The sequence below is a fragment of the Chelonoidis abingdonii genome, chromosome 6 (assembly GCF_003597395.2).
Source record: "Chelonoidis abingdonii isolate Lonesome George chromosome 6, CheloAbing_2.0, whole genome shotgun sequence".
In the NCBI taxonomy this organism is placed as follows: Eukaryota; Metazoa; Chordata; order Testudines; family Testudinidae; genus Chelonoidis; species Chelonoidis abingdonii.
In genome coordinates this window covers 27,526,014-27,553,337 of record NC_133774.1, presented here as the reverse complement: position 1 = coordinate 27,553,337, position 27,324 = coordinate 27,526,014, and the positions used below count along the sequence as shown (strand labels likewise).

Sequence of the window (27,324 nt, the reverse complement as noted above, 5' to 3'; positions counted from 1 at the left end):
AGCAACTAAATTTACTTGTATATATAAATGTTGGTTTTGCATATGTTAAATAAATGTTAGCTTTACATGCTGTACTTTTTTATACAAGACAGAATCAAAAGAACATAGTGAAACAATTTTTTTTTTGAGATTATTGGAAAATTGCCTGTCTTTTTCTTCTGAAAAGAGAGACAGTTGTAAGATTACATTTCTAAAGAAAGCTATATTTCCTCCGCTGTCTGTAATTTTTAATCACTGTTTTTATATGTGAAATTTTCCCATGTGGCTGGAACAGTAAAATGAAATCAGTTTTCATTGAGGTTTACTATTGCAAAGATGATAGTGATTGAGGTTGTTGAGTAAATTAGGAAATCCCTGATGATGGGTTTTAGGGCAGATGGCTGTCGTTTCTTTGTTGTCTAACAGCAAGAATTTGGACAATGGGGTTGTGGTGCTTATTATCACAGTCACTTTGGTGAATGATTGGAGAGAGCGGCTAGAACAAGAGAAGAGACAAGATTGTAATGGTAAAATGTATATTGATAATACAGATATGATATGGCAATTCTTACGTTCCTAGAACTTACCTATGATTAGTACTTTTCACCCAAAACTACAACTAATCTAAGTTCTGAAATGGTCTTATTTTGCTATATTCAGACAGCAGCTGAATTTCTTTTTGGACAGTTACGTAAACTAGACATTGAAGGGTAGAGCGGTCTGTTTCTATTCACATACTAAGTATATGCAAAGTATGTGTTTATTTTGTACAATTGTTAGATTCTTTATGTATCTACTTGCAATATCTGTGTATGTGATATATCTACAGAGGCAACTCCATAAAGTATAATATAGGGGAACTCTGTGTTCTTTATTAGATTGGGGTTTGTGTTTTCTTTGAGATGCTCAAATGCCATCGTGAAGAGGGTGTTTGTGTAAAAACCTGCATGGATATATGTCACTCTAAGCTTTTGCAAATACTAGTTTTATGTTACAGAGAGTTAAACACGGTATAGATGTGCTAGTATTATAGATAAAGCCAGACTAGTCTGGCTATCTAATAGCAGTGTGTTGTGCTGTCACAGGGAAAATCAGAGTTGGGCTATTGAATTTCCCTGGCCAATAGCATAGCCTGAAACTATCACAAGGACAATGTGCTAAGCCTTTAGTAACATAGTGTTGTTGCTCCTGAGTAATACCTCTCGTGATGCTCATAACTGCATCTGACTCTAGAAAGCAGCCACATCTTGCATATCCTCTCGGCCTCAGTTTTTCCATCTGTAAATTCTGGGATAACCCTTACGCACTTTGTAAAATGCTTTGATCTCCACAGTTGAAGGGTTCTGTGTAAGGAAGGACATAACTAAACCTTGTGTAGATACCTAACATTCATTAGCTTTGTTAAACTAATATTAAAGCAAGATGGAACCTGAACAGGCAGTTCTTTGTTTTTCAGATTTCTTAGTGCAGTTTCTAGAGCAACAAGTTTGTTCTTTGAACTGGGATGTGGGATTCGTAACACACACTATGCGGGAAATTGGAGTGCCATTATCTAGGCTACTTGAAGTGTATGATCAGTTGTTCAAAGCACGGGTAAGGATAATATTTGAGCTAAAATTTTATCTTCAATATTAAATTCTAAAATTTTACATGAAAGTTAAAATGAGATCTATCGACATTTTAATAGACCTTTGGATTTTGAAATATCTTACTAATTTAAAAAAACAAACAAACCTCACTGTTTCTGATCCTAGTAGGTAAGGAAAGCTATTAAACTCTGATATTCCTGTTACTTCAGGTACAAATGATGTCCCTCCTATCATAAATAGGATTAAAATTATTAGAATTTCTGCATTCAGCATGGACAACAGGTCTTGGATTCCTGAATCTGATTTTCTTCTTTCTTAGGGGTAGTTCATAATGGGAAGGTCAACAGAAACAGACAAGCTATTTCATCTTCCTTAGCTTATTAATTTCCCTGGGTTGTGACTGGCACAAAGGATAAGAATCACTTCCTGCCTTTTTAGTTCATAGTGTGTGTTTTTTCTGATTAAAGAACAAAGATAATCTATATGGTTCATTTTGCCCTGTCACTGGCTCCAGGTGTAATCTGTTGAGGGGTCCGTGCTGCTCCTGACTGGTCCTTCTCAGTTTGTCCCAGGTCAGAGCAGTTCTTGGTGTGACTGGTGTCATCCCTGGGGTGCAGTCTGGGAGCTGTGGGAACCATGGCGCCCCTCTGAGACACACAGCTAGCTGGGGACACAGCCAGCCTCACCCAAGCCCTGTAATAACCTACATGTGGTAAGCAAGCTGAGATATTTCACCAGACACTTCACTTAAAGCACACTGATTTAGGTTAAAACATAAAACACGTTTATTAACTACAAAAAGATATTAAGCAATTTATAAATGATAGCAAACAAATCAAAGCAGATTACCTAGCAAATAAACAAAACTGCAAGCTAAACCTAAAATACTAAAAATCTGACTGGTGATACAAACAGGGTTGCAGATTCTCAAGGTGCAAGCTGCACTTCCTTTTCAGCTTGGGCTCACCACCCATGTTCCAAGTGCTGTTCCTTAGAATCTTCTCCTAGGTGTTGAGTATTGGGGAGTGAAGAAATACAGATGATGTCACTCCCTGCTTTAACATGTGGTGGGATCCCTTTGTTCCAAAAACAGTTCCTAGCCCATTTGTGGAAAAATACAGGTACCCCAAATGGAGATCGGTGTCATGTGGTCTGGTCACATGTCCTACTGCATCATAGTGGCATTACTGGAGCATACTCAGGAAGGCTCACCAGGTGGGGGATAACCTTCTCCTAAGGCCTATTGTTTTTCCTAATGGCCCATTACCCTGAATGGGCCCTTCACAACCAGCTGTCTAGGCTGGAAGTGTTTTGCACAGTCGGTGATCATAGAATCATGGAATCCCAGGGTTGGAAGGGACCTCAGGTCGTTGTCTAGTCCAACCCCCTGCTCAAAGCAGAACCAATCCCCAACTAAATCATCCTAGCCAGGGCTTTGTCAGGCCTGACCTTAAAAACCTCTAAGGAAGGAGATTCCACCACCTCCCTAGGTAACCTGTTCCAGGGTTTCACCACCTTCCGAGTGAAATAGTTGTTCCTAATATCCAACCTAAACCTCCCCCACTGCAACTTGAGACCATTACTCCTTGTTCTGTCATCTGCTACCACTGAGAACAGTCTAGATCCATCCTCTGTGGAACCCCTTTACAGGTAGTTGAAAGCAGCTCTCAAATCCGCCTGTCATTCTTCTCTTCTTCAGACTAAATAATCCCAATTTCCTCAGCCTTTCCTCATAAGTCATTTGCTCCAGCCCCCTGATAATTTTTGTTGCCCTCCGCTGGACTCTTTCCAATTTTTCCACATCCTTCTTGTAGTGTGGGGCCCAAAACTGAACACAGTACTCCAGATGATGCCGAATAGAGGGGAATGACTACATCTGAAATACAGATATATAGTCAATATTCATAACTTTAGATAGAAAAATCATGCATGCATACAAATAAGATAACCATATTCGACAAATCATAACTTTTCCCATGACACCTCACGTTACTCATCTTATACAAAATGCATCGCAATTATGCCATAATCATACCATCATCATATTACTGTGATGAATATGGAGTGTAGTGTCACACTTGGAGCCAAGCCTCTAATTGAGTCTAGCAGGCTCTGTTTGTGGAGGCAGCCTGCTGCAGAGCTGTCACCCCTTCTCTGTCCCAGGCCTTTCTGCCTCCCCTTTCTTTTCTGTAATCTATCCTTTATAGCAGCAGGCCTTGTTTCCTCTATTCCTCAGCTGTGGGTGCCTGTCTCCATAATTGGGAGCTGTGGCAGCTGCATGGGAGTGTAGTAAAGCTGCTTCCTTGTAAACAGGAGAGGCTTTCCTCACCTTTCTGCCTATGCTCAGTATGGTGTTTGTAATCCCCATTACATATCCATATCCTACCAAACTATTCAGTAGTTCAGAGTGTGTTGGAATTATACAAAGTCTAATATTTACAGTACTGTTCGATGAATGTCATGTGTTTTATATTTTCAATAGTGGAAACCCGTGCAAGTGAAACTAACATCCAGTTCTCACTTTTTTTCATTCTTTTGCTGTAATACTGCAATATTTTAAATGTTTGATTTAACACAATTTTTATGTGCTGACATCCTCTACATTTCCTTATTGATGAATCAGAATTAACTTAGTACTGCCTCTCTAACTTGATTATAATCTTCTTTTAGGACCCATTCTGGAGTAGAATGAAAAAGCCTTTACACCTTTTGGAATGTATTCATGTATTATTATCGGGATATGTACAAGACCCCAACAAATTGCTTAACTTTGAGAGGTAACTATAAACAAGTATTCTGCAAAATTTAAAAATATACTTTCAAGTTATTTGTTTTGGAAGCTCCAAAGCCCTTTGGTCACTGATTTTAAAATCCAACTCAAGGTAGAGTCACCAAAAGTCATTGTTACTCTTACAGTTGTTCAGAGGTATGTATTGGGTAGCAGTTCCAATTTTAGGTGAAGCGGTTTTAATTATTATTATGGTGCTTGTTTTTAAACAAATTGTGTCTGACTTTTAGGTAAATGTTTGTAGTTCTTTAAAAATGTGGACTCCCTCAAATTAGATAAAAAATTGGCTGCCTCTTGAAGTTTCATGTTCAAGGATCAGATTCACAATGATTGTGGTAAATCTTTAGTGGCAACTGGCCCTCTCTACAAACAACTTTCAACCTATATGGTACACTTAGGGTATTTTTGGAGTATATTTTATGAACCTATTTTCAGTTTTATACTTGTCAACTATTGATGGAGCTTGACTAAAATCCAGGCATGTGAAGAATTTACTTAGGTGTGAGATGAAATCTTGGCCGTGTTGCTGTAATGGGAAGTTTTACTATTGTCTTAACTGGAGTTAGGATTTTACCTATGGAGTATGAATTCTTCTACCCTTGGAAACAGACTCATTGACTTTAAGGTCAGAAGGGACCATTATGATCTTCTAGTCTGACCTCCTGCACAACGCTGGCCACAGAATCTCACACACCCACTGCTGTAACAAACCTCTAACCTGTGTCTGAGCTATTGAAGTCCTCAACTTGTGGTTTTAACACTTCAAGGTGCAGAGAATCCTCCAGCAAGTGCCCCGTGCCTCATGCTGCAGAGAAAGGTGAAAAACCCCCAGGGCCTCTGCCAATCTGCCCTGGAGGAAAATTCCTTCCTGACCCCAAATATGGCGATCAGCTAAACCCTGAGCATGTGAGCAAGACTCACCGGCCAGACATCCATGAAAGAATTCTCTGTAGTAACTCAGATCCCACCCCATCTAACATCTCATCACAGGCCAGGGGGCATATTTACCGCTAATAGCCAAAGATCAATCAATTGCCAAAATTAGGCTATCCCATCATACCATCCCCTCCATAAATGTATCAAGCTTAGTCTTGAAGCCAGATATGTCTTTTGCCTCCATTGCTCCCCTTGGAAAGCTATTCCAGAATGTCACTCCTCTGATGGTTAGAAACCTTCTATTCTTCTTCGAGTGCTTGCTCATATCCATTCCAGTTAGGTGTGCGCGCGCTGCGTGCACGTTCGTCGGAGAAACTTTTACCCTAGCAACACTCGGTGGGCCGGCAGGTCGCCCCTTGGAGTGGCGCCGGTATGGCGCCTAATATATACCCCTGCCGGCCCGCCCGCTTCTCAGTTCCTTCTTACCGCCCGTGTCGGTCGTTGGAACAGTGGAGCGCGGCTTAGCTGATCTCCACCTACCCTAGCGATTTGCTCGTTCTTTAGCTTTTTCGTGTACATAGTTTTTCTCTAGTTCATTGTTAGTTACTGTTAGTATAGTTGTAGTTAGTGTATATAGTTTAAGAGGATCGGGGGTTCGCCCCTTCTCCTCCCCCGGCACCGGGGCCCATGCCCAGTTCACAGGGCTTCAAACCCTGCGCGGCCTGTTGTCAGCCAATGCCCACAGGAGATCTGCACGCACATCTCAAAGAACAACAGTTACAAAGGTGAGTAACCGTCTTATTTCAAGTCTAAACTTCCTGATGGCCAGTTTATATTAATTTGTTCTTGTGTCCACATTGATACTGAGCTTAAATAATTCCTCTCCCTCCCTGTTATTTATCCCTCTATAGAGAGCAATCATATCTCCCCTCAGCCTTCTTTTGGTTAGGCTAAACAAGCCAAGCTCCTTGAACCTCCTTTCATAAGACAGGTTTTCCATTCCTTGGATCATCCGAGTAGCCCTTCTCTGTACCTGTTCAAGTTTGAATTCATCCTTCTTAAACATGGGAGACCAGAACTGCACACAATATTTCAGATGCGGTCTCACCGGTGCCTTCTATAACAGTACTAACACCTCCTTATCTCTGCTGGAAATACGTCGCCTGATGCATCCCAAGACTGCATTAGTTTTTTTTCACGGCCATATCACATTGGCAGCTCATAGTCATCCTGTGATCAACCAGTACTCTGAGGTCCTTCTCCTCCTCTGTTACTTCTAAGTGATGCATCCCCAGTTTATAACAAAAATTCTTCTTGTTAATCCCTAAATGCATGACCTTGCACTTTTCACTATTTTGTTTCATCCTATTGCTATTACTCCAGTTTACAAGGTTGTCCAGATCTTCCTGTAGGATATCCCGGTCCCTCTCTGTATTGGCAATACCTCCCAGCTTTGTCTCATCTGCAAACTTTATTAGCACATAAATAGTTCCTTTGGTGGATCAGAGTTCAGGCACTTTGGCAGAACAGTGGAGGGAAGCTTGCAGTAAATCTGTCTGTGCAATGCCCATTCTGGGAAATGAGGACTATTTTCCAGGACTGACAATCCAGCATCTTTTTACAAGCATAGGATTTCACTTAAATGAATAAAATAAGAAAAGCATATTTTTAATTTTAGGCTTCCACTTCCTGCTGTTGAACTATGTTTATATCTGATTATTTTCAGTTTTTCCATTCCATTTTGTATATGTAAATGTGCTTTTCTTTACCAAGTTTACATTCATGTTCACAAATTTAACTGAATAAAACTAGTTGTTTGTTTCCTAACAAGTCAGCATAGTTCTTCTCTGAGTGAAGGGGTACTTCTAAATTTATTTATTGTTATTTATTAGATAAAAACACTAGCAATTATTCAAACAAATACTTCACTCCTGAACTGACAAGAGCTACAAATTTGGTTTTTGAATTACGGCAACTATTAAGTATCAGAGGGGTAGCCGTGTTAGTCTGGATCTGTAAAAGCAGCAAAGAATCCTGTGGCACCTTATAGACTAACAGACGTTTTGGAACATGAGATTTCGTGGGTGAATACCCGTTTCGTCAGATGCATGCATTTCGTCAGACGTATTTACCCATGAAAGTGCATGCTCCAAAACATCTGTTAGTCTATAAGGTGCCACAGGATTCTTTGCTGCTTTTGCAACTATTAAAATGCAGGTGAATAGAAATGATTTAACAAGTTCCCTGTATGCTTCAGTCACAAACGTTAGATTTAAAATATTTATTTAACTATGTGTTAGAAAATTTAAAGTTAGCAGATTTGGATTTTTGTTGTTTACAGATTATTCCATTACTATCTGAAGGAATCCCACTTCCTTTTCTTACATGGATTTTAATAAACAAAAGCAAAATGAGTTTTCTTGACAATTTTTTTTTTCTTCTTTACAGACGACGATTCACAAATGTATGTTTGGATGCTGTCAGTTGCTATCTTGTTGAACTTCAGTCTATGAGCCCCACACTAACAGTGCAGACCACTATTGGGAATTTTAAATCCCTACAGGCTAAATTAGAACGGCTGCATTGACTAATACAATAAAGAACTGTTAGTCCAGAGAAAATGAATTGTTAAATGGAAGCTCAGATGTCTGCACTGGAATCTGGAAGAACAAATGCTCAGAAGGAAGTAGGGGAAAATTAAAGTTCCTGCTGCAATTATTTGTGTGTTCTATGTTCTTACTAATCTACAGTTATCTACCAATAGTAAAATGTATATTTGCCAAATTATTAATTTCTTTTGCTACCACCACATTTTTCTAACAATGGAAAACTTTTTATACTGCTGAAATAAGATACTTTGTATAATTGCTCCCTTGAGGATTAAATGTATTTGGAAAACATTTTTTCTTTTTCTTTTCTTTTTCTTTTTTTTTACTTAACATAACTTACATAATGCAGTGGAGGAAGTAGTGGGGTGCAATATCAAAAGTGAGCATACTGTATGTTCTTTGTAGCTTATTGACAAATATGAAAAACATGAAGAGAAGGTACTGGCAGGCGGCAAGAAGAAAGTTACAAATTGGAGAAAAGTTGTCTAGCTGGCCTCAGACCTGGTTAGACCGAGGGTCAGCAACACAATCTTAAAACTATCTCTGTACATGATCATGGATAATGGCTAACTTTTTGATAAAGACAATATGTTCCATGCCTACTATTTGCACAAAAATTGCCACCATAATAGAATTATTAGGACTATATTTCAGAAACTGCTTGATCTGGATTTGGAAAAAAAAAATACACTAAAGACAATATGTTCCATGCCTACTATTTGCACAAAAATTGCCACCATAATAGAATTATGCACACAAAAATCCAGGAGAGATGACTCCTCTTCTCCTCCTCTCTTCTACTAAAGAAGGTGAGCTGTCTGGCTCTGAAACCTGAGCAGGTTCCTGAGAGTAAGCCCCAAAGTAAATTTCTCCCCTCAAAATCCTCCTGAAGCTGCAATACCCTTCACTCCTTTGAGTAAGTAATTATGGATGAATGGAACAAGCCTGATAAGGACAAAAATATTAGCAACAGAGACCTCAGGATCTATAACATTCAAGAACCAAAGGGCTCTTGATGCCACTGTAGCATCCTTTGCCAGGGATATGGTTATTCCCTTCAAAGGGGAGTTCTATAAATATTTCTGTTCTTTATTTGGGGATAAATCAGATGATATAGTCTCTTCATATGGAGATAACTCTCTTTCCATTCCACTATTATTTCAGGAGGATGTTAAATGGAAGATACTAAAATGAGACTTCTTTAAATCAGCAGGCCCAGATAACTTGCATCCAAGTTGTTTTTAGAGAGCTGGCTGAGAAGTTTACTGGATCATTGTTAATTTTCAGTAAGTCTTGGAGCACCAGGTAAGTTCCAGAAGACTGGAAGAAAGCTAATGTTGTGCCAGTTTTTAGAAAGGGTAAACGGGGTGAACCAGATAGTTATAAGCCTGTAAACCTGATATTGATCCTGGTTAAAAAATAAAGCAGCTGATACTGGACTTGACTAACAAAGAATTAAAGATGGCTAATGTAATTAATGCAAATCAGCATGGATTTATGGAGAATAGATCCTGTCAAACTAGATTGATATATTTTTTGATGAGATCACAAGTTTGATTGATAAAGGTAAATAGTGTTGACATAATATACTTAGATTTCTGTAAGACTTTTAACCTGTTACTGTACAACATGTTAATTATAAAAACTAAGTAAGCAAAGTCTGAATGAGCTCTACCCTAACAGCTAGTTGGGGAGGAGGAGAGACTTCAGTAGCAAACTGTATTTATGTTAATGCACTTACTCTGCATAGGTATCTAGCAGATAGGAGCTATGTAGCAAGTGATCAACTTTGGCTCAAGTTGGGTTACACATCACTTTAGTACTGAATGCAGGGGTAGTGAAATGTTATCAATGTTGTCTTTACTGTCTAAGCAAAGGAGAACAACTGTGCTCAACTTGTCCCAAATGAGGGGGTCAACCTCAACTGAACAGACCTCATTAAGCCAGAGTCTCGAATGCCCTGTGAAAGCAATGAGGGATGGGGATAGGTGTCCCAGCCAGGAGGTATGGACTCTTTCAAAGGATCTCTGGCCTGGTTTAACCTGTTCCTCCCCATTGTTCAAAAATAGAGTTAAATAGGCTTCATGTTAGGAGCCTTTTGTTGTTTTAAACGCTGAAATCACTTGTGGTGGGACTGTGTTTCTGCCCAGCCTGCTGAGAGCTTAAAAGTCAATAAGAGCTGACTCTAAGGGTGGTGTGATAAATGAGAGAGGTAGCTCCCTTTTATGGACATCCAGACAGTCAGTAGCTATAGAATTCTCCTTAGCAGCTGTACCCTAATTGCCTTAACTGTAAAGGTTTAAGAGAAGCTTAACCTGAGTTGGCACCTGACCAGGAAACCAGTAGGGAGGCTGTACCCTTTCAAACTGGAAAAACTGCTGGATGTGTGGTTTTTTTTGTTTGTTTGTTTGTTTTTTTCCTGTCTCTTGGGCTGGAGAGAGGGGAAGGAAGCAACAAGCTGTAAGCTTTAAGCCAGGAATGGGAAATCATCAGCATCATACCTAGAAACTCCTCATTTGGAACCCCAGATATGTAAGCACAGGAAAAGTTAAGACATGTGATTAGGAACATTTTTGGTTGTTTTGGTTTGTGGATTGCTCTGTGCTAACCCCAGGTGCTTTTGTTTTCCTTGTAACCTTTAAACTGAAACCCAAGAAAGTTATTTTTGGTGTTTAATTCCTAAAGCCTAAGTCTTCAGATGTGTATCTCTCTTTTTTAATAAGTTACCTTTTTTCAAAGAATCCTTTGATTCCAAAGCCCTTAGAAAAGGGGTTGGTCGGTGCTCACACTGCTAAGGCAACTGATTGGTATTTTATTCTCAAGCCTCCCCAGGAAAGGGGGGGTGAAGAGGCTTGGGGAGATATTTTGAGGGGATGGGGATTCCAAGTGACCCTTACCTGAATATTTGTGAAAAATCACTTGGTGCTGGCAGCAATATCTGTCCAAGGCAGAAGACTGTGCCTTGGAAGAGTTTTAACTTAAGCTGGTAGAAGATAAGCTTAGGGGGTCTCTCATGCAGGTCCCCACATCTGTACTTCAAAGTTCAGATTGGGGGTGGAGGGGAGATATCCTGACAGATGGAGATTCCACCACTGCCCTAGGTAACCTATTCCAGTGCTTCACCACCTTCTAGTTAAATTGTTCCTAATATCCAACCTAGACCTCCCACACTGCAACTTGAGACCTTTGTTCTGTCATATACCACCACTGAGAACATCCTAGCTCCATCCTCTTTGGAACCCCCACTTCACGCAGTTGAAGGCTGTTATCAAATCCCCCGTCACTCTTCTCTTCTGCAGAAGAAATAAGCCCACTTCCCTCAGCCTCTCCTTGTAAGTCCTGTCTCTCAGCCCCCTAATCATTTTTGTTGCCCTCCGCTGGACTCTTTCCAATTTGTCCACATCCTTTCTGTAGTGGGGGGCTCAAAACTGGACACAGTACTCCAGATGTGGCCTCACCAGTGGCAAATAGAGGGAATTAATTACTTTCCTCCATCTGCTGGCAATGCTACTAATGCAGCCCAATATGCCATTAGCCGTCTTAACAACAAGAGCACACTGCTGACTCCTATCCAGCTTATCAGCCACTGTAATTTCCAGGTCATTTTCTGCAGGACTCTGCTTAGCCAGTTGGTCCCCAGCCTGTAGCAGTGCATGAGATTCTTCTGTTCTAAGTGCAGGACTCTGCACTTCTTGTTGTTGTCGAGCCTCATCAGATTTCTTTTGGCCCTATTCTCCCATTTGTCTAAATCACTCTGGACCCTATCTCTCCCCACCCAGCTTATCATCTGCAAACTTAACCTGTTGAGCCTGATGATCTAGGCAGCTTTCTGTCCACCTTATAGTCCATTCATCCAATCCATACTTTAACTTGCTGTGAATACTGTGAGACCCCATATCAAAAGCGTTGCTAAAGTAAAGATATATCATGTCCGCTGCTTTTCCCATATCCACAGTATGATGTTGCACTCAATGTTTTATGAAAATATGCTTTGAATGTGAATATAATGTAACCTTTATGCAAAAGATCTCTTGTAAGGTATCACTACAAAGGTTATAATCTACTGAGTGTGTTTATCCCATTTGTTTGCATGTATTATTTCTATGTCTGGAGTTAGGAGAATAAGATATAAACTTGTATTACTGATGTGAACACATTAAGTAGAAGCCATTACGGGTGCTTCAGAATCAATGTACTGTGAATGGGTTTGTTTACCTGCAAGACTTCCTGTGTAAGTGTCGGCCAGCTGCTAAGTAATGAAGGAGGAGTTGTTACAGGAACATGTGATCATGTCACCTGAACTGGAATCCATTTTAAACCAAGTGCTTTTCCATTTAGAAGGAGGGGTTGGGACCTAGAGAGAGAAAAGATGCCCGCCTTGTGCCAAAGCTATAAAAGGGGTAGAACATAATACAGAGGGTCCTAGTCATGAGAGAGTCCCTGCTTTTCACCTAAGATGCCCGCTGGAACTAACAAAGACTGTACCAGGAAAAAGATTGGGCCCAGACTAGGAGGGAGTCTAGTCTGTGAAAAAAGCTTATTGGAACATCTTTGAGGGTGAGATTTAGCTATAAAGAGTTTCTTAATGTATTAGGCTTAGGCTTGCGTATTTTGTTTTATTTTTCTTAGTAACCTATTTTGTTCAGTCTGTTATTTGAAACCACTTAAATCCTAGTTTTTAATACTTAATAAAAATCACTTTATTAATTAACCGAGAGTAAGTGATTAATACCTGGGGGAAGCAAACAGATCTCTCTATCAGTATTATAGATGGCAGACAGTTTGAGTTTACCCTATATAAGCTTTATACAGAGTAAAATGGGTATATTTGGGGTTTGGATCCCATTGGGAACTGAGTGTGTGTGTGCTGGAGTCAGGTAACCTCCAGAGCCGTTTTTGGTTAAAGTCTGCAGTTTTGGGGGCATGGACAGACCTGGGTTTATGTTGCAGGAGGCTAGCGTGTCTGGCTTAACAAGGCAGGCTTTTGGAATCCCAAGCTGGCAAGGAAAATGGGCTCAGAGGTAATTCCATCACATCAGGTGACAGTCCTAAGGGGGTCTCCGTGACCGAACCCATCACACACAGCATCAGTTATCTCATCATAGAAAGCAATCAGGTTGGTCTGTCATAACTGGCCAGATTGCCCTTGGTGAATCCACGTTGACTGTGCTGATCACCTCTCTCTCCTTCAAAATAGATTCCTTGAGGACCTGCTCCATGATTTTTCCAAGGACTGAGGTGAGGCTGACCGGTCTGTAGTTCCCCAGATTCTCTTCCTTCCCTTTTTAAAAGATGGGCACTATATTTGCCTTTTTCCAATCATTGGTACCTCCGCCAATCGCCACAAGTTTTCAAAGATAATGGCCAATGGCTCTGCAATCACATCAGCCAATTCCCTCAGCACCCTCGGATGCATTAGATCCAGACCTATGGACTTGTGCATATCCAGCTTTTTAAACAGTCCCAGTGTTTTCCGCAGGAATTGAAATGGGGGGCGGGGCAGGGCCACTGAGAGGTGGGACCCTGAGGCTGAAGGGGGACTGTATGACACCATAGTAAAAACAAATGTTTCATGACCATGTTATTAGATTTAGCTCATGTTTTTAAAATCATCACACAAATTAAAGTTAGCTACTCAAGCCTTCTATGAAGCACATCATCTACATTCTTCTTGGTTTCTTGTTATAATTTTGCACAACTCTTAATGAACTTCTTGAATGCAATCCATTCATCTTTGGGAGCTTCTCGTGTGTCTTGTACTTCCATTTCTTCAACTGATATGCTCATTAGTTCATTCACATGATCAGGCAGAAGGCGACTTCTGTCATAACACACAATTCTATTGAATGATGAAAAAGAACACTCAACTGTAGCTGTTGTGACTGGGAGTAGCAAGAGATGAATTCCTACTTCTTTCATCCCAGGAAACATAGCATAACATTGGGTTGAGTCACTGCTGATGATAAAAAAGAAGTCAAATTTTCATTCATTGTATGATATTCCAGTCTGTGTTAAAATTCTCTATTCTGTCCTGAGCACATGGTAGCCCCATTGCTGGTAATGCCTCACTCCACTCAACTGTTGGTGTTTTATAGGACAGGGATCTGTAAAAGCTATGGAGAGGTTGAGTGGATGCTAGAAGTTGCTGTTGTAGATTCAAGAATCAAGTTCGTGTACTTTTTCAGTTGTCTTTTCCTCTTCACTTAAGGATTCAATATAAATGCCTTCATCAGTCAACTTCTGGATTAAAGTTTTTGCTTCTTCCAGTACTTTTTCCAATGAATAGTTCTCTAATTGATCCAAATGTTGCTTTTATTGCTGGACAAAGATCTACTACTGTGGTAGTAGATGCCTGGATGGCATTGTTTTTATGACCGAAGGGGTTTCAACAGTAGACTTACGAGAGAGAGAATGGTAATAGTCTTCTCTGAACGTAGTAGCAAAAGTAATCCACCAGCCTCACTACTTAGAACCATCCTATCATGGTAGATATTTTCCAACATCAGTAATAATGGCTGGAGTAATTTTAAGACAACAGCCAAGTATCGCTCATGAGAAAGCCAGAGGGTTTTCCCAGGTTGCACTAATTTGAACTTCATCCCAGTGTATTTTCCACATTTTCCAAGATAGTCAGTCTTTTTGGACTCTTGCTGAAAAAAGAATATAAAGACGACATTACATTTATAGCTTTTTAAATGTCTTTGGAAGAGTCTGCAGCTTGTACGAGCGCTAGTTGGAGTAGATGGCCTATGCAGTTTGTATAGGAGAGATTAGGGTTACACTTTTCTCTGAGCAAAGCTTGTAACTCCACCATGTCTTCCAGAGAAGTTTTCAGCTCCATCAAATGCATAAGCAGCCATCTGTTTGGGGTCCAGTTAACAAGCATTTAACTCTAAGATGTGGGTTGTCACAGATGCAGCTGAGGTATCTTCTATAACTTGAACATCTATAACTGCATCTACTGGCCTACCACTGACATCAAGATAATGTACCCAGTGACTTAATACTTGATGCCCATTTGCATTGGTGCATTCATCAGCCATGTATAAACATTTTTTTAATGTAGTGAGAGAGTTCTTCACTTTTTCAACTGTTGAGTCTTTCACTGTTGCACCATATGCTTCTACCAGTCAGTTGAGTTTCTTGCAGGAAGATAGTGAGCATTTGCTGGTCTTGTTCAGAACCAGTGTTCAAATTCAGGATGAACAAGTGACAATGCACTTAACATTGTCCTCCAGTTAATAGCGCATGGTATCTCTTGCTTAAATAGGAAGTATGATGCCACAACCCTGTTTGTTCACATGAACTGTATTGTGTCTCCAGCATTCTTAACAGCCTCATTAACACTCACCAGTGTTGTCCTTGGTCAGTGGAGACTCAGAGTTCAGAGGTACTTTTATATGAGTTCACCTCCCAGATTGGGGGCAAGAAAGCACCTTGCTCATTCCTCCAGCTGCTCACCATTCGTTCTAGCCACTGTTGTTCATTGTGTCACCATTCACTCCCTTGCTCTGTTGCCAATGGCCCTGTGCCATCCCACCTGCCACTGGCCTATAACATATGTTGGTCTCTTGAGGTTCTGCTCGGCTCTCAGTGATTTCAGCTGAGTTCTCAGTGGGGGAACCTCCCTGCTAGTGCAGACTGGGCTGTCTCTTCTACAGAAACACTGTCCTACAGCAGGTCTAAAAACTTAGACCTGATTATCAGTGATTTCAGCTGTAGTGGTCACGTAACAAAAGAAAAGACTATCTATGGACCCTAATCAGCTGTGTCTTTAAACAGTGGAGAAGGGCAGGTCAAATAGTACTTGTGACTCAGGCAGACCATCAAGCAAAACACCTGTCCCCACCCTCTTTCTTGATGCCCTCAATCAGCACAGGCTAAGTACAGTTCTACCACCCCTTACTCATTCAATAAGAATAACAACATTCAATTCCCCCTTTCCCCATCATTCAAGTGATTTGCAACCCAACCCCAGCCAAAATCTATCACTTGGGCAACACAGCTCTGTTTGCTGGATACTTAGGTAGATTAATTGTGAATGTAAATTCAGTCTGGTCCTGAAGCCTTTTCCCCAAGCTCATCACTAGCTGTCAGGGAGAGCTCATTTAGACTTAATTTCAAATTATGATTTGTAAGCAATTAGGTTGGCCAACATCACGGAAATGAATGCACTGACATTGTCATAAAAACAAAAGTTGTATAAGGAAGCTAGTCTATGTTCATACTTTTCAAATCTATTATACTTTTTCAAACACGTATCTTAGTATACACTTTATATGCTTTTAAAGTGTGTATTAATGTTTCAATTACAATTCAAATGTCCAAACAATCATTAAATTGGCAACAGTTCATGTAACTAGTTCACAAAACTGGGGGGGAGGGGGATGATGGTGAAATTCAAGGGGGTTGTAGGGAAATCCTTGAATAGTCCTTAACCTGTTCTTTCATCACTGAGGGCAGCTCATTCTGGGAGCTGACCTTGTCTGTGAAGACCAAGGCAAAAAAAGCATTGAGTACTTCAACTTTTTCCTCGTGATCTGTCACTAGGTTGCCTCCCCCATTCAGTAAGGTGTGACAGTGCTGCCCGTGGGAGCCAGCTGAGGTCACTCAATCAGGGTGAACTGCAAACAAAACAGGGCAGACAAATCCCAAAACGCTGGTGGTTATTCCAATACTTAGATTTACCAAGCCAGCACAAAACAGCTTCTGTAGTACCTCACTGGTTACTTAGAAGTTTGAACCACGCAGTTCCCTTAAAGTGCCCAGCCTCAGGCCTCCGTCCAGACACACCTGTCAAACATATGATGATGATTCCTGAAAATCTTACTTCATCATATAAAAGAAAAGGTTCTTCCAATCCCAAAGGATCAGCCACACACCCAGGTTCAATTATAACTTAGATCTTACCCACGATACACGCTTATAGCCAATTCTTATTGACTAGGCTAAAATTTATTAGAACAGAAAAGAGAGAAAGTGTTGGTTAAAAGATTAATACACATACGGACTTGAATTCAATTCTTGAGGTTTAGATACATAGTAGAGGTGAGCTTGTAGTAGCCAAAAGTCCTTTTAGAAATAGTCCAGAGGTTATAGTCCAATTGCCAGATTCAGGGTGACTTCAGTTAATGACTGGGGATCCCAATCCTTGTAGCTTAAGGTTTCTCTCTCTTGAAACCCAAAGCAGATCTGAGATGAAGAAGGATCGTGTCCCAGGTTCTTATACATTTCCAGCAGCCTATCGGCCTGAGAAAACAATAGGCTTAACTCCTTCTCCCAAACATCCTGGCAATTAGCACAGAGTAATTTATTCATTAAACAGTTCAGATACAGGTTACCACAACCTTCAAAGAGACACATAGACAATAATACAATTTCACGCAAGTGTCTTCCTAAATGTTAATATTCCTCTTTTGATCTTTGAATCAAAGCCACAGCGATAGACAAGACTTGTTTGCTGACATCCCAAGACCTGAGCAAACACCTNATGGGTCAGGTCAGTCGGTGAGGTGAGTTAATTAACTCTTTCTGGCCCTGTCATCTTTCAGTCAGATATTATATTATACTCATAACATCACATAAGGGTCTCACATTTTCTTGTGGCTAACATACCTGTAGAAATCCTTCTTGTTACCTTTCACACCCCTTGCTAGCTGTAACTCCAATATGCTGCATATGAGCTTCCTTCATCTAAAGCAGGGGTAGGAAACCTATGGCACGCGAGCTGATTTTCAGTGGCACTCACTGCCTAGGTCCTGGCCATTGGTCTGGGGGGCTCTGCATTTTAATTTAATTTTAAATGAAGCTTCTTAAACATTTTAAAAACTTTATTTACGTTGCATACAACAATAGTTTAGTTACATATTATAGACTTATAGAAAGAGACCTTCTAAAAACGTTAAAATGTATTACTGGCACACAAAACCTTAAATTAGAATGAATAAATGAAGACTCGGCACACCACTTCTGAAAGGTTGCCAACCCCTGATCTAAAGTATAGTATGTCATAATATTTAATCATCTGTATGTGATATTATGCAAAAAGGAAAATGCAGACTGTGGGTAGCTTTCTACATTGTTAGATCTCATCCTGTTATACTATTGATTATAACTTTGAAAAATATAGATTGTAACTAAAACACAAAAACAACTGGTTGAATGATTTTTCTTTCAAACCTTTTACTTCAGACTCGGAGCAGAACGCTTGAAGATAGGCTAGGGCAGTGGTCCCTAACCTTTTTGTGACCAGTAGCACATTCATGTTTTCAGAAGAGTGTGGAGGGCGCCAACAGTTTTTCAAGGTTTATTTTGTATTTGTACATTAAACAATGCGAAAAACATCATATTTAATATTACATAATATATGCATCCATAAGATAAAAAGGATAATTTTACATGTAAAAGGTATTAATTAAATTATTCGGCAATTACTCTTTTTTATCTATCTGTAAGAAAAATTAAGGTGTTTTTACAAAATAAATATAAACATTCCATCCATTCTGCAGAGGCAGAGCATCTTTTGTTTTTGTTTTTGGGGTTTTTTTGGCAGCAGTTCTGGGCAGTGCACAGAGAAGCCTGAGAGAAGCCATGATGACAGAGAACACTGGCGCCCGCAGCACTCTGTCCCCAGCAGGCTCGGGACCCTAGCGTCTCTCTCCTGCTGGGCATTAGGTGGGCCCCGCGCCTGCCAGGGACTGAGAACACTGGCGCCTGCAGCCCTGGAGTTCTCTGTCCCCAGGAGGCAAGGGGCTGTGGCTTCTCTCCCCTGGTGGGCACTAGGCGGGTGCCATGGCGCCCGCAGACACCACGTTGGGAACTACTGGGCTAGGGTAAACCAAGTCTGCTGTTGCAAATACACCAGCCACAGAGGCTGGAATTAGAGGTGCTCGGGGTCCAGCAGCACCTGAGCAGGGTTTAGAGTTTTATTCAGCACAATAGCTATCAACACCCCCACCGCACACATTGTTCCAGTAGCTATGCACCAGCCCATGGCAATACATGAAAAGTAGGGGCGGGGTTGCTGCAAGGTTTATATTTGAGGAGCTACCGGTTGTGTGGCGCGTTTGTTTATATGGCTGTTTAACATCCAGCTGAAGGGAAGGACGCTGGGGCGTGTGCGCCGCTACGCTCCGTGCCTGCTCCCGCGGACATGAGCCGCTCGCACTGGTCCTCGGCGGGACCCGATTTCTCGCACAGCCCCCTGAGGGAGCGCATCCAGCTTGGGGTTATGTGGGCAGCAGCCTCCGCCAGGCTGCTCTGACGGTGCCCAGCGGGTGCCGAACCCAAACAAGGGGTTCGGAGGGAATCACTCGCCCCGTTGCTCCTTCCCCGCCCCGCGCGCCTGCAGCTGCGCACTTCGCTCCACTCAGCTCCCGGCTCTCGCGCTGGATCCAGCCGGCAATTGGGCGAGGGCCGACGCCGCTGTAGCCGGGGTCGTAGCGCAGCCGCTGTGCGGAGCAGAAGCGCGGTGAGTGTGGGGAGGGACGTGCTCTGCTAGTTCCGCGGAATCGGGCCGCGGTGGGGACTTGGGCCGAGGGTGTGGCCGGCCCGGCTCGCTCTGTGCTGTTAGCGCCTGGACAGCCTGGGCCCCGCGGCCGTTACCGCTCTGGGGCCACAGGACGTCTCCGCGCGCTGCGCCGCCGTCTGTGAGGCACAGCTCGCGAGGCGAGTGAGTTGAGGGGCCCGGGATTGGGGATGAGGGGCCATTGCATCCCCTCATATTCAACACCAGAACGTAACACCCCCTTTAGTATGGAGGTAACAGTGCCAGCATGCGATGCGCCCTTTTCCCCAACGCTTTTGAGGTTGAGGCAGCACGGCCTGGCATCTAACATACCTTTTCTCTACTTCAACATGGAGGTAGGTGTGATATGCACCAATGCAAAGATAGCTTGACCCAGTTTGTAATGCCCTTACCTTTGATGTAGGATGCTACCTTGAACAGTGCATCCTCTTCTGCTTTCAGTAGGATAGTATTGAGGTAATGGGGTTTAGCACGTGATTCACCATTTGTTGGAATTAACAATACTATTTAAAATTATGAATGTTAATATTGGAGACCACCAAACCTTAATTTAACCATACATTCCTTTAAGTCCAAAGGCCAAACGCTATTTTATATAATAGCTTTTAAATCCTAACAACTAAGCAGTTACTACATCCAATACAGCAGTAGTTCGCAAACTGGGGGGCATGCCTCCTTTGGGGGGGATGTAGCGGAAGGAGGGATGGAGGGATACTTGACAGGGCCTGGGCCAGCCCCCATGGCGGATGGGGAGGGAACACCAGTCAGCCCAGCTCTGCCCTTAACTCAGCCCCCAACTCCACTTCAACCTCCAATCCATGCCCAGCCAGGCTCTGGCCCCAGCCACAGCTCTACCCTGCCTCCAGCCCATTTCTGCCCTCATTCCCTCTCTTCCCCCAGGCCAGCTCTATGTTTAACTTCAGCTCCTTCCCCATCCCCAGTTCTGCCCCAGCTTTGTGCAGTAAGGAAGGCATGGACAGATTCCATTAATTGTAAGGGAGAGCGTGACAGGAAAAGTTTGGCCACCACTGCAATACAGTAACAAAATATTCATAAGCATGTGATCAATATATTACAAAGAGAGAGAACCTAGCTAAACTGTCTCATCTAGGTGTGCTCAAGCATGATCAGATAGAGTCTGGCAAAGAACTCTAAATTAATTTTTTGTACTCATCAACAATAAATGATATTGCCAATTAATAACAAGCTAAAAACCAATTTGGGCAGTTCACCTTTATTTCTGGTCTTAATCCAGATAAAATTTACCGTCTCCTTTTTCACCAAGGTCTTTCCTCTTATCTCTTCCGATCCTTCTTGCTACCCAACAGTTTTTCTGTTGCGTATACCCTAATTTTGAGGCAACACTGGTATGTAGGGTGTTGGACTTCCATGAAAGTCCACGTTGGCTTCTTCTAAGACAGAGTTTCATTGTCTTATTTAAAACCATCTGCAGTCACCCCTATCGATCATAGGTCTTCTTTTTAGAAACTTCCCTTTATGTCATTAGTTACTCTTTGAACCAGGCTTCCTCCCTACTTTGTTCCTTCTGGGCTTGTAACTCATTATTCTGAAGGCCTTCCTTTACAATACTTATATTTCCTTAACCAAACTTAAACTAACTCTAATTCTTTAACTTCATATTTATTCTACACCACCTTAATTTAAGTCATGTGGATGCTCTCCAGTGCGTAGATTTTAAAGCAAGAAGGGACCATGCTGATCATCTAGTATGATCTATGCAACAGAGGCCAAAGAACCTCACCCAATAATTTCTGTATCAATGTAGCAGTGCAGAGACACTGAGTATTATGGTATGATGTACTGTCTTTAACGGAGGAGGCCCTTGCTTGAGGCGTTCTGGTATATACTGTGCTATTTTATACTGAAGACAGGAAAGAAATACAGTTCATCAGCACACATGATAGATCCCAGTGTGCGACACCTCAAACCATACAAACGTTCACATTCAATATGACAGAATAAAGACAAGGGGTCCCAGCATCCAATATATTGTTTCAAATTATATCCAATACTGATTCAGTTAGCTGTCAACTGTAGTAAACACATATCCTCTTGTGTTAAACTGTCAACAAAGACTTGTACTCTGCTGGTGTGGGTTACCTGGTTCCCATGTCTGAAGATGCTCATCCATGCTCCATATTGATGTGCCACTTTATAATGGATCATCCTCAGATTTTTGAATCATTTGAATTCTCCATTTGAGTCATTCTCAGAGTTTGATTATGGGGCCTTTAGTGCTCAAACCATGTTTCTGTACTGCTTGAGCTAGAAGAATAACTCCATTAGCTGTAACTATTAGAAGGGGATAAAGATACAGCTAATTATTAATTGGAGATGTGGCCCCACACAGACATGTTGTCTTGATGTGAGCAGCCTATAGAAAGGATAGGCTTCTAAATGTAATACTTCATCTGAGCAGCTCCTTTGGTAATACAGATCAAAGCATTACATCGTGGGATATGTTGTTTCAGAGGGCCATGTCACTGTATTAAAGATGAGGCTACATTGTGGAATGCGGTGTGCCTCACTCTAGACCCTGTGCTAGATGAATAATTAGGACCCTACTTAATTCATGGCTGTGAAAAATGTCATGGAACATGAAATCTGATCTCCCCCATAAAATCTAACTGGGCTGTGGTTGCCCCAGCCAGGGGCTCCTACCATGGGCTGAGTTCCAGCTGTTAGTCCTGGCCCAGGCTGGAGAGGGAAAGGACTTACTCTTCCTATGCAAAGGCTGCTCCCAGAGCTGGGTCAGACCTACTTCTCTGAACCTCCCTCAGCTGTAGGAAGCTGCTGGCCAGGACACATTCAACCCAGGTGGGAGGCTGTGACTCCAGCTGTCAGCTCCTGACCTGGGTGGGAGGCTGCTGGGAAAACCTGCAGATACGGCAAACCCCTCCCCTCACCCAGAGCCTCTGACCCTCACTTCTGTGCTGCTGCTGGTGGCTTTAGAGCTTGGTCCTTGGCCAGCAGCCACTGCTCTCTGGTTGCCCAGCTCTGAAGGCAGTACCCCTGCCATCAGCAGCACAGAAGTAAGGGTAGAAATTCCCGACTCCATTTTGGGTCAGGACGCCCCTGGTTACAACACTGAAATTTCAGATATAAACACCTAAAACTATGAAAGTGACTATTTAAAAAAATCCTGTGACTGTGAAATTGACCAAAATGGAGCTTGAATTTGGTAAGGCCCTGTTAATAATGAACTATGCTAGCATTCTGCTTCTCAATACAAATGTACATCTTTGATTTTGAGTTGTTTGGATTCACTCCTATGATGATTAGTTTTACACAGTGCTGTTGCTTATCAAGATATTGTTTCCCTATCTATATGTCTTTCTTCACAGCTTCCACCTTTACTTACATATGCTGCATTCATTTATTTACATTAGTTAGATTACTTCAGTGTGTGTTATGTGGAACCATAAAATGTCATAGAGTTTAAGCAATCATATTGTACTATCATGGTAATTCTGGTACAGATGAGTTCTGTGCTGAAACCTACTGTTGTTACTTTGATATTTAAGCATAGGGCTAGAACAGCCAAGGTTTAGCTAAGCATATTTAGCCTACGGTGATTATTTGCTTTGTCAACCAAAAACCATGTCACCTGTTAATACTATAAAATGGGCCCAAAAGTTAAAATGTATTTCACAAATGCAAATAATCCACAAGTCCAGTTTGTTTTGAGAATAAAAATGCTTGGGAATTATGTTTGTGTTTATTTGGTATGTGGAGACTAAAAATTGTGTTCTGAATTCGTATCTTTCAAAAACTAAAATGAAAACCAACATATTTCTTTCAATCTTTTACAGGTATGTTGGCAGACCACCCTCCATTCCTTTTTTTTTTTTTAAACTGTTGTGATTACCAGGAGTGCTAATAAGCATGGAGATCAAGTTAGATGTTCTAGTCTCTACGTGTATCAAACATAGGAAACCTTGGCCTCGAATCTCTTGGCTGGGACAGGTGAGAGTCTATAGCTTTCTTTTTTATTTAAACCTAACTGTACATTAAACATAGTTTTGATTAGATGGTAGTTTTTAGCAACTCAGTTTACAAAAAACTTCAGGGAATGGTTTAGAAGTGCCATACTGGTTATTAAGTTAGAAGCAACAAGACAAATCACTGGATTTATTGCTGCAATTTTGACTTCATTCCAAAGGTTCAATATTGCTCACAATACCTGATGGAAGACATCTTTTGATAGCTGTATGCTTCACAAGAGTTCATATATATATATATGTATATTTTTTTAATTATAATTCCTATTGGCGTTATTTGGTTATATGCACTAAAAAAATTACGTTTTTAGATTTTATTCCTTCCCTGGGACAACCATAACAGAACTCAACTATTTTTACCTACGTTTAGTATCTGACATCCTTGTAATAATGTGCTAAGGGAGATAGCAAGGACCTGGAGCCAGGAGTGGAAGTTGCTTATTTTACTTAAAGATTTCTTTAGTTATGCATATATATGTGCACAGATACAGGAATGTATACTTAACCTGCTATAGTGACAGACACTACTGCCTTTTAGCCAGCTAGCACCTGTACAAAAAATACACAGTTTATTAATGACTTTGATGGGCATTAGTTTACTGTGTCCTTTTCTTTTAAAACAACTTATGAAATTATGTATAAAACTAATTTAAAGCAGTATCAATATTGCATGGTTAAGCATTTACTAGCCAGGAAATGCTGTAGGCAAAGTTAAACATATAGCCTCAGCTCTCCTCTCTTGCATATATACATTACAGTAGAGTCTTTATTCATATGTTCAAATGTGACCTAACGTAGCAGAATTTTTCTTTCTTTCATTGTATCATTTGAGAGACAGTATGTAACGGTTTAGGGCCTGATCCTTCTTCCATTGTGCTATATGGCAAAACTCCCATTGAATTCAGAGACATAGGATCAGATCTTTAGGGCCTAATCCTGCATCTTCTAGGCAAATAAACTTATTCCGGTAAGTGGGAGTAAGGATTGCGGGATCAGGCTAATTAAAAACAATGGGCCAGATTCAACCCTGGCATAACCCTCTCCTTACTGGTCTTAAACACCGTTCTCTATATCTGCATCAATTTTCAGGCAAAAATAGAAAATAATAAGTATCATTTTTGAAAACTAAAATATTCCTTTTTCCTTTTAACAGGAAAAAGAAGCTATTTTTCTTTTAGATGATAAATGTATAAGTGAAATTAACCTGTTATCAGGAAAGACAAAGAAGAAAATTCCTCAACTTCAATCATTGTTGAAAAATGTTGTCGTCTTAGCAACATCAAGAAATGGTTAAGTATTTTCTCAAGTTCCAATTCAAATTTTTGTGTTCATTTAAGATTGCAACAATTTAGAAATATACAGTACTGTAAAAGGCTGTGATACTGTAGCTGTCTCCACACAAACACAGGATCTGCTAGTTCAGAGATACTTGCAGGATTGGGGACAAAATGAGGGAAGATAATTTTAAATACTTTATAGTAAAACAATTTAAGAAGTCTTTTCCCTATGAAAACAGGTGCTTGGTTGGCAGGAATAGTTACAACAGGAGAACTATTTATTTGGAATAAAGACCAGGACTATCTGAAAATTGTACCAGCAATTGAAGAATCTAATAAGGTGGTTACAGCAGCACAAGGTAGGAGCTGGCAATTTGTCTTTTTTATTAAAATAAAAAATAGAAAACAAATGTTGACAAGAAAGATCTTCCTTTGATGATTAAATTTAATTTACTAAATAATGACTAACTTTTATTTGGCAGAAGAGAGAGTTGTAAATCTAATTAGTACTTTGTGTATGCCAAGCTAACCCTTAGCAAACCTTAATCTTTTTATTAACAGAAATGTTATTTACATTTTGGATTTCCAAACTCTTAAGATTCTGTCTTAAACAGAATAAATTTGTGTTTTTTGACAGTTGGATGGGGGGATGAGGGTAGGACAGATGTGCATATAGATCCTTTAATGTTTTAAAGTGCTTTGTTCCTGCTGTTAAAATTAAAAAGCACTTTGTGAGAGAGCTGTCTGGTCACCTGTATTAACCACTGGTCACATGCACCAGAAGGGAAGACTTGCAGGTGCTCAGCCCAGTAGGAGTTGCTGAATAATCAAGGTTGATACACAGCCCAAGGCCTGATCTAAGAGTGGAAGAATTGTGGAATTCCATCTAGGTGAGGTGAAGACATGAGCCTTAACATCTGAGTGAGTTTGTTCAGTGAGACCAGAAGAAGGGCCAGAGATGTCTCTAGCCCTGTAACCATGACAAATGTAACAAGTGTTTCCAGGGGATTGCGTCCTGGAGGGTGAACTCAAAGCGAGCACTTTGCTTCAAGGAATTGTGAGTGAACTCAGAAGCAACCATGGGGGTAATGGTAAAGGTCAAGGTAAGGTAGTAGGGGAGACATCTGTGCTTCCATCGAACCCACCACTTGCTCTCCTCTCCCCATGAAATGCCCCTTCAGAATCTTGCCCCATTCATCCCTATCCCATGGGTGGCCATGAGGAAGGGGTTCCCCTTCCCAGCAGTATTGCTGCGCCTGTATACTTATGGGATCTGCCAGTGAGGTATCTCTTCTTCTGATAACAGGATCTTTGAAAGTTGGTATATCTGAGTCTGAGATAGGGCTGCTATCTCTTTCTCTGCCTGCAGCAGGAGCAGCTTTCTGGCTGTCCCTGCCTCTTCACAACAGGGATAAGACAAAAAGACTCAGAGTTGCTGCTGAAGTTAGCTTAGTTACACAGATAGCTCTGTCCCTGAACCAACAACTCTCTGTCAAAATGCAACATCTTCCTCAAAGAGAGGTCTAGATCTTAAAGGTCTTCTCCTCTCCTCTCTGTAGCAATCACTCCCCGCCCCCAGACAGTTCTCTCCTTTAAAGGCAAAAGAGAGAGGGGGAAATATTCTTTCTTCCATTAAAATTAAAGATTTCTTCTTGTCACTGGGATTTATTTTTGTATAACACTTACAGATGAAGTTGTTTACTTTGATTTTGGTAGCACCCAAAATGTGGTAGGAGCTTTCCAAATACCGAGGAAGCCATCGTTCAGGCAAGATGATCAAGTAGATAATTGACAGCATGCATTGTTAGTTATGTTTCTTTGTTGTTGTTGTTTTTTTAAAAGTTAAACACACTAAATTCCCTATTCGCTGTGCACAGTTCAACCTCATTCTCCCCCATCCTAATTTTCAACTTCAGTTCTAGTATCCTTACATCTCTCTCCTAGCATTCAAGCCTGTCTTTTCATATAAAGGAGCAATTCATTCATGAGAGATGTGAAATAGGTAAGTAGACGACTTAACTCAGTTAGTGTCTTGTCCTCATAAAAGTGGGTCTTCAGCAGTAATTTAAATAGTGAGGAATCAGCTCAGGTAGGGCACTCCATGCATTGAGGTGGTATGTAAAATTGAAAAGGTTGTAGAAGAGTGTTTAAACTAAGGGTTGGTGGAAAGCTGACAGGTGTGGAGGAACACATGGTTAGAAAAGACACATCCCTTAGGGAAAGATTTCTTAGAGGGGATACTCCATCAACTTTTATCCTCTCCTCTTTACTGTAAAGTACAAGTAAGAGTTGAAGAGAAACAGGCAAAGGAAAAACATTACCATTCAATTACTTCACATGAAGGTAGACAGCTAAATATTGGCAGATTTTATAAGTGCTTGTCTGCAAATCCAAGAAGCCTAAATATAAAGAGGGGTGAACTTCAATGCCCAGTATTAAATGAGGATATTGATATAATAGGCATCTCAGAAATTTGATGAAAGGATGGTAATCAATGGGACATGGTAATACCAGCATATAAAATATATAGGAATGACAGAGTAGGTCACGCTGGCTGGGGTGTGGCACTATATGTGAAAGAAAGCATAGTGTCAAATATAGTAAAAATTGTAAATGACTCACAGTATCATAAAATCTCTATGGATAGAAATTCCATG

The 27,324-nt window shown here is 41.0% G+C and overlaps 2 protein-coding genes across 3 annotated transcripts in view; both read left to right on the top strand.

Moving 5' to 3' along the window:
- The window catches only part of NUP155 (nucleoporin 155), a 65,944-nt gene extending 57,812 nt beyond the window's left edge, over positions 1 to 8,132 (top strand). The window contains exons 33-35 of one of the 2 annotated variants that reach the window (XM_032776471.2): positions 1,436 to 1,572; positions 4,239 to 4,345; positions 7,681 to 8,132. In XM_032776471.2, the coding sequence (XP_032632362.1) occupies positions 1,436 to 1,572; positions 4,239 to 4,345; positions 7,681 to 7,819 (383 nt within the window). In that variant the 3' untranslated portion in view covers positions 7,820 to 8,132. Of the gene's footprint in view, positions 1 to 1,435; positions 1,573 to 4,238; positions 4,346 to 7,680 lie in introns of those variants that run through there. The other variant, XM_032776480.2, reaches the window with a different exon arrangement.
- A 10,738-nt stretch (positions 8,133 to 18,870) lies between these two features.
- Positions 18,871 to 27,324, top strand: part of CPLANE1 (ciliogenesis and planar polarity effector complex subunit 1) — a 179,106-nt gene continuing 170,652 nt past the window's right edge. Inside the window, 4 exon segments of the mRNA XM_075066918.1 lie at positions 18,871 to 19,311; positions 23,202 to 23,355; positions 24,544 to 24,679; positions 24,907 to 25,026. Of these exon segments, the coding sequence (XP_074923019.1) occupies positions 23,275 to 23,355; positions 24,544 to 24,679; positions 24,907 to 25,026 (337 nt within the window). The 5' untranslated portion in view covers positions 18,871 to 19,311; positions 23,202 to 23,274.